Source organism: Salvelinus sp. IW2-2015, linkage group LG31 (assembly GCF_002910315.2).
Source record: "Salvelinus sp. IW2-2015 linkage group LG31, ASM291031v2, whole genome shotgun sequence".
NCBI classification, from domain to species: Eukaryota; Metazoa; Chordata; class Actinopteri; order Salmoniformes; family Salmonidae; genus Salvelinus; species Salvelinus sp. IW2-2015.
In genome coordinates, this window is record NC_036870.1 from 5,045,692 (window position 1) to 5,053,524 (window position 7,833).

At 41.6% G+C, this 7,833-nt stretch overlaps 1 protein-coding gene across 4 annotated transcripts; it reads left to right on the forward strand.

Moving 5' to 3' along the window:
- Window positions 1-217: 217 nt before the first annotated feature.
- olah (oleoyl-ACP hydrolase) lies at window positions 218-7,165 on the forward strand. Of its 4 annotated transcripts, none has more exons than XM_023976659.2 (7): window positions 218-305; window positions 1,354-1,484; window positions 4,138-4,276; window positions 4,500-4,599; window positions 4,841-5,010; window positions 6,004-6,086; window positions 6,444-7,165. In XM_023976659.2, exons 2-7 carry the CDS (start codon window positions 1,358-1,360, stop codon window positions 6,584-6,586), a joined length of 762 nt encoding a protein of 253 aa, XP_023832427.1. In that variant the 5' UTR covers window positions 218-305; window positions 1,354-1,357; the 3' UTR covers window positions 6,587-7,165. The 4 variants fall into 4 exon arrangements, with proteins under 4 accessions (XP_023832427.1, XP_023832428.1, XP_023832430.1 ...); XM_023976660.2 differs by having other exon boundaries at window positions 224-310; XM_023976662.2 differs by having other exon boundaries at window positions 231-305; window positions 1,357-1,484.
- The last annotated feature ends 668 nt before the right edge of the window (window positions 7,166-7,833 follow it).

Here is a 7,833-nt window from a genome sequence, read left to right on the forward strand (position 1 = left end):
CTTCAGCAGCCTCCATTGGTTCTGGAATAGGATTAGATAGGGTTAAATAGTGGAATGGGTTGGTGTTTTTTTTTAGAGAGGGCTAATAGTTGGCAGGGCAACTTTCCCAATTTTGTATTACTTAAGAGTTTAATGTCGGTAGGCCGTGAAAGTCCTCACACACCAGCACAGTAGGTGGCAGTGTATGCATCTAAAAGTTGGATGCGATCTGCCAGCCAATTCACTAAGAAGAAGAAGAAAAAGAAGGAGGAAAGGAAGAGAAGAACCAGGAAGCTTTCGATTTGAAGGAATTGCTTTGAGAAAATGTGAGGTATTTAAAAATGTGAAAGGTATTTACAGTATGACATACTAGTTTACTCTTCAGTGACGTGAGAGATTTAGTAAGCTACATCAAGTGTAAGAACTGGATTTGGCAGTAATGTGACCAAAATCCAAACAAACATGGTTCGTTTGCGGTAGTTTATAAACCTATACATTGCACCTGGTATTTAAAAAAAAAAGTTTGCGTTTTGGTGTGTTTGGTAGATGTCGTCAGTTTGTTCCATTATACCTTTGCATCCTGATGCACAGGAAAGTAAAGGGGGCTTTCGCACCAAATTGGTTTCGAGCGTTTTTTACAAACTCTGGCGCATATTCGCCCTTMTTTCGGTTCGTTTGGACAGGTGTGAACTCTATCGGCACACGGGAGCGCACCAACAACGCACCGTGGTTCGCTCAAAAAGGGTGCTCTCGGTCCGATTCCATTCGTGACGTGGTGCCAGTCTGGACAAAAACAGGAAAATAACCGGAGGCACGCAGTATTATTGGTTGTTTGACTGCGAACATTCGATGATATTCCTGCAGTAGCTTACCRTAACTTGATATGTCTGAAACATKATKTGCGTAGTCAGCTCATTTATGAGAGCATGCTGATTAGGCCCCGAGTCTATACCAGGGATAAAGACTACTGAATATACTCTATTCACGGCGCGGTTAGAGCGAGTGGCTATTGCGCYGKTWTCTCCTGCATGTTGTTGGAAGACGAAWGTGTTATGAAGTTTGAGAGAAAAGTTATGCTTCTTGATAATCAATAATGGATTAAACATGAGCATTTTTCTCCAATAAACAAATKACTTGCATTAACACATGGTTTTGTTTAGGCGTTTTAGTTTGTTTGACATTGGGCAATCAGAAACCAACCAGACGCCTCACAAGTCCTCAACTGGCAACTTAAATAGTACCAGCAAAACACCRGTCTCAAGGTCAACAGTGAGGAGGCGACTCCGGGATGCTGGCCTTAGCAAATAGCATCTTCAATTTTACCGCATTATACATAGGCCTATTCCTTATCCTCATTTCTCTTGTTAAATACAGTAGAATGGACAAGGTGATCAACTGCTTCAGTAAGAGACCTGATGCCGTGGCCAGGCTGATATGCTTCCCATGGGCAGGYGGAGGCTCCATACACTATGCACGCTGGGGGAAAATCCTCACCTCCATTGAAGGTAATGATTATGATGATAATAATACATTGGATTTACATAGCCATTTTCAAAGACCCAAAGGCAATAAGGTACTATTATTTTTAGAGCCCGACCGATAAATCGGTTGACCAATATTATCGGGCAATATTAGCCTTTCACAGAAATATTTGTGTTGGTCTTTATTCCGCATATAAACCTGCAATATGATATACATAGAATTAACGAACACAGTAAGTCTTCTCATATAAACCTGCAATATGATATACATAGAATTAACGAACACAGTAAGTCTTCTCATATAAACCTGCCATATTATATACATAGAATTAACGAATACAGTAAGTCTTCTCATTTGCTGTAATTTTTAGAATTGTTCAATGGTTGTCTAAAGATGGCACTCTACGAGCTGCTCATTGAACAACGTTCAGCCCTAAGTCGAGAGAGAGAGAGTAGGCATGGGGGTTTGATGGTGAGTAACTTGCCACAGCTAGTGACAGCATATTTGAATAAGTAAATAATCAAAAGTACACTTCACCAAGCAAACAGCCCTGTCCTCATCCCATTCTCACTTAGTTAACGTTAGCTGGCTAGCTAGACAGCTATGTAGTTAGGCTCTATCTAGCCGGCAAGATACTTTTGGGGATGTAGTGTGTGTGGACACCTGCTTGTCGAACATCTCATTCCAAAATCATGGGCATTAATATGGATTTGGGCCCACCTTTGCTGCTATAACAGCCTCCACTCTTCTGGGAAGGCTTTACACTAGATGTTGGAACATTGCTGTAGAGACTTGATTCCATTCAGCCACGAGCAATAGTGAGGTCGGGGACTGATGTTGGGCGTTCCAATTCATTCCAAAGGTGTTCGATTGGGTTCAGGTCAGGGCTCTGTGCAAGCCAGTCAAGTTCTTCCACACTGATCTCAACAAACCATTTCTGTATGGACCTTGCTTTGTGCACGGGGGCATTGTCATGCTGAAAAAGGAAATGGCCTTCCCCAAACTGTTGCCACAATGTTGGAAACACAGAATTGGCTAGAATGTCATTGTATGCTGTAGCGTTAAGATTTTAGTTCACTGGAACTAAGGGGCCTTGCCCGAACCATTTAAAAAAAACATCCCCAGACCATTATTCATCCTCCACCAAACTTTACAGTTGGCACTATGCATTGGGCCAGGTAGTGTCCTCCTGGCATCTGCCAAACCCAGATTTGTCCATCGGRCTGCCAGATGGGGAAGTGTGATTTATCGCTCCAGAGAACGTGTTTCCACTGCTCCAGAGTCCAATGGCAGCGAGCTTTAAACTACCCCAGCAGCCCTTGGCATTGCGCATGGTGATCTTAGGCTTGTGTGGCTGCTCGGCTGTGGAAACCCATTTCATGAAGCTGCCGACAAACAGTTATTGTGCTGGCGTTGCTTCCAGAAGGAGTTTGGAACTCGGTAGTGAGTGTTGTAACTGAGGACAGACTATTTTTACACGCTTMAGCACTGGGCGTCCCGTTCTGTGAGCTTGTGTGGCCTACCACTTTGCGGCAGAGCCGTTGTTGCTCCTAGACGTTTCCACTTCACAATATCAGCACAGTTGATCGGGGCAACTCTAGCAGGGCAGAAATTTGACGGATGACTTGTGTTGGAAAGGTTGCATCCTATGATGGTGTCACGTTAAATGTCACTGAGCTCATTCTACTGCCAATGTTTGTTTATGGAGATGGCTGTGTGGGCATGGCTGTGTACTCAATTTTATACACCTGTCAGCAACGGGTGTGGCTGAAATATCCAAATCCACTAATGTGAAGGGTTGTCCACATACTTCTGTGTGTGTATATATATATACATATACAGTGGGGGAGAACAAGTATTTGATACACTGCCGATTTTGCAGGTTTTCCTACTTACAAAGCATGTCATTTTTATCATAGGTACACTTCAACTGTGAGAGACGGAATCTAAAACAAAAATCCAGAAAATCACATTGTATGATTTTTAAGTAATTAATTTGCATTTTATTAATTTATTTTTAGTACACTTGTTGTATTYGGCGCATGTGACAAATAAAGTTTGAATTGAAAAGCACTGCATTGAATCTACTCCAAACAAATGCTGACACCTAGTGGTGACATGAACTGCATGGTACWGAAATAGGTTGTGAACAGTGACGTTTCAGATGTATTGAGACGGTGTAATTCATTCATCCCTTCTTGTTTATTAGTTTGCTTGTGGTGCTTCAGCAACAAAACAATTCTGCATTTTTATCCTCTGCTATAGATGGACAAATCTTTAAGTTCTACCTAAGAATGTAAACTGAACAAGTGTTTTGTATTTGTCGAGGATATAGTAGCTTTTTGATGTAAACCACAAATCATTTTAATATTTAGTTAAGAAATCATCCTTTAGAGTATCTGTTAATCCTTTGGAGCACAATTTGTGTAGGAATTTTTATTTAGTTTTTCATTCCACCTCTAAAAAAACAATATCGATAATCGGTGACTTTTTCCTCCCTAAAATCAGTATCGGACCCAAGAAAACCATATCGGTYGGGCTCTAATTATGTTATAAAAATAGGATTGGTTCATTGAAGTTGCATCACGATTCATGAGCTGTAGGTTTTGTGAAGGGAAAGGAGAAAGGAAATGTCTGTAATACAGACAATGTATCTCCCACTTTTCTCTTTGCTAGTGTTTGCTGTTAAACTTCCTGGCAGGGAGGCTCGAGCCAAAGAGCCCTTCTTTCAAAGCATGGAGCAGATTGTAGATGAGGTCATCAATGTGCTACTGCCGGTGCTCAAGGAGAAACCGTTTGCCTTCTTTGGCCACAGGTACAAGTACGAAAAGTGTCATCAGTGTCACTTAGGTATGAATCTCGTCACCCAGAACCAAATCAGGTTGTCACGAGTACAGTTTGTTTTCGATGGCACACTTAATTACTGAGGGCACTGTTTGATCTATAGTCATCATGGTCCTTATCTGAAGCTACATTTTATTGATCCAAAGTTGTCAGAATTGTGATGACCTTTTTATAGCTAATCTGCACTGTCACAGCTTTGGCGCCATGACCAGCTTTGCTGTAGCAGATACTTTGAAAAGAGTCCACAAGCTGGAACCAATTCACATCTTCCTGTCTGGTGCCTCTGCACCCTACGTGAGTACTATAATAGCAATCGTGTAAAAAACGGAACAGCATTTATACAATATAACTTTACTACGACATTTGTATGACATGTAATCCAATTTGTAAGTCGCTCTGGATAAGAGCGTCTGCTAAATGACTTAAATGTAAATGTAAATGTAACCATATGGGCATTTCTGATAACTTTTGAAATGCTATCACTTAATGTACTGACCTAAAGCAGTCATCCTTTTAGTTTTTCCTTCCTTTCTAGTCTGAGATGCGTATCCAAGCCCCAAAGAGAAGTGATTTATCAGACGAGGAGTTCCTCCAGTGGATGACCAGGATTGGTGGGACTCCCCCCGAGTTACTGGCCAATCCTGAGGTTGTAAAGCTCTTCCTGCCCGCGCTGAAAGCCGACCTCCACGTGGTGGAGAACTACAGGTGGGCATCTCTAACTTTGTCACAATTCTCTCTTTCCTCCCAAAGTGCGCACTTTCACTAATTTGAAAGGAAATTGCTGGTATAAGAAATATGGTGGACATTTCCCYTAGTAGTGAACAAGTGCACACTTCAGAAGATGGGAGATATTATTGGGACGCACATTCTATTAGCATCTCTGGGCTGTAAATGTTAATTAGCAACACATTTATTACCCCTTATACCATGGCATTGTTGAATACTCAATTCTGATTGTCTAGTAGGGCATTCTAGAGCGTGCATTATTTCCCTATAATGCACTGTATAATTCAATGGCTATGGAGTTAAAGAGCATCTGAACACGCCGATTGGCACGTGTGTTTTTCTGTTTCTCATTAGAAAAACAAGATTTCAGTCTTGGAGGTGTGTTTCCTGACCGGTTCCGCGGTTGGTTAATGTTTGTCCCCCATGAGACACTGTAGCCTATTTCACTTCCTCAAAATCTTCCGAATGAATCTAAGATAACTCAAGAAATCTGTAATAAATGTTGACGTTTTTTGTCGGATGTTTTAGTTGAGTAATTGTTTGGAGTATTTCTCAAGTTAAAATAAAATTAAATAATTGTTTGGAGTATTTCTCAAGTAAAAAAAAAAAAAGAAAAGTGCAACATGTCTTAATCAGTCGGAGTTGTTGGGCAGGTCTGTTTCACTGTCTATGCTATTGGATAGAGTGCAATCACCGCAGCTGTTCACCCCATGTTAGTGGGAAAATACAGTCAAATGAAATTACCCATTGTGGCGCCTGGATGTTCCAAACTCCATTTTAGATGAGACTGACTTYATAACAAAAATAACTGTTTTTGACTTTAATCGATGCTACATAGCCCGTTTTCAAAGGGATTCGTTGCTTTTTAAAGGCAGCCGCTCTTTAATTCTAACATGGTCTATGTTTGAGCTGCTTTTGTATGAATTATTACACATGTATAAATATGTAATAAAGATTGTTCTTGTGTTCCAGGTGTGACCGGCCAGAGAGTCCTCTCCTCTCATGCCCAGTCACATGCTTCGATGGAAAGCAGGACATGCCTCATGACTTACAAGGTCAGAGCTCTGATGTCTCGTGCACGTCTGCTTTCCATGTGATGTCTAGCGATTCTCTCCATAAGTTACACTGCTGTAACACCCTGTGATTAACACAAATTGCATGACTGTATGAGTACTGCACATGTGTAAAAAAACAACAAAACAAAAAAAACATGGCCATTAAGAGTCCTAAGTGATGAGCACAGTTCAGCTGTAGGTTCCTGGCTGTTTGTGTAAGGTCTTGAGAGAAGTCTTCATCMATCCTGTGATCCTTTTGAAGTTGCTTTAGAAGTGTAGTTGCTGAAACCGAATGGTGATCTGTTTCCATYGCAACTGTAAATGTGGTATGTGTCTTTCCCTTTTCTCATTTAACAGCATGGAAAGACATATCATCTGGAGATTTTACAGTGCAAATGCTACCCGGAGCTCACTTTTATTTAAAAGACGCAGCCAATGAGACGGTCATATTGGACTACRTCACGAAGTATCTGGAGATGGCGGAAATGGACTACTTGTAGCTATGAAGGGSACAGTGGCAGTAAAGGAAATGTATCATGTTATGTTTTCATTGTAGTGACACAACCAGTTTTACTTAATTTTTTTGAAGAATAGGGAGTCCAAGAAGCATTTCAACAGTAGTATCTGTGSCTTTGCGCAATAATGCAAATGATGGAAGTAGGGTTTGTTGACCATGTGAATCTAGCCAATGTGTTTAGGATTTTACGAGTGATGTAAGATGTATTTCAGCCWAAAATGGAATCCAGAGATTGCCTGACTAGTCCTCAAATCAAATTTTATTGGTCACGTACACATGATTAGCAGATGTTATCGCGAGTGTAGCAAAATGCTTGTGCTTCTAGTTCCGACATTGCAGCAATATCTAACAAGTAATATCTAACAATTCCACAACAAATACCTAATACACACAAATCTAAGTAAGGAATGGAATAACAATATATAAATATATGGATGAACAATGACAGAGTGGCATAGGCTAAGATGCAATAGATAGTATAAAATACAGTATATACGAATGAGATGAGTAATGCAAGATATGTAAACATTATTAAAGTGACTAGTGTTCCATTATTAAAGTGGCCAGTGATTTCTAGTCTATATGTAGGCAGCAGCTAGTGATGGCTGTTTTAACAGTCTGATGGCCTTGAGATAGAAGCTGTTTTTCAGTCTCTCGGTCCCAGCTTTGATGCACCTGTACTGACCTCGCCTTCTGGATGATAGCGGGGTGAACAGGCAGTGGCTCAGGTGGTTGTTGTCCTTGATGATCTTTTTGGCCTTCCTGTGACATTGGGTGCTGTAGGTGTCCAGGAGGGCAGGTAGTTAGCCCCCGGACACGGTGTGGCTAACTACCCTCTGGATAGCCCTGCGGTTTTGGGAGGTGCAGTTGCCGTACCAGGCGGTGATACAGCCCGACAGGATGCTCTCAATTGTGCATCTGTTAAAGTTTGTGAGGGTTTTGGGTGAAAAGCCAAATTTCTTCAGCCTCCTGAGGTTGAAAAGGCGCTGTTGCGCCGCCTTCACCACACTGTGTGGGTTTGTCAGTGATTTGTACGCCGAGGAACATAACTTTCCACCTTCTCCACTGCTGTTCCGTTGATGTGGCTGGGGGGGTGCTCCCTCTGCTGTTTCCTGAAGTCCACAATCTCCTTTGTTTTGTTGATGTTGAGTGAGAGGTTATTTTCCTGACGGCACGCACCTGTGTGGGCCCCCAGTGTTGAGGATCAGTGAAATGGAGATGTTGTTTCCT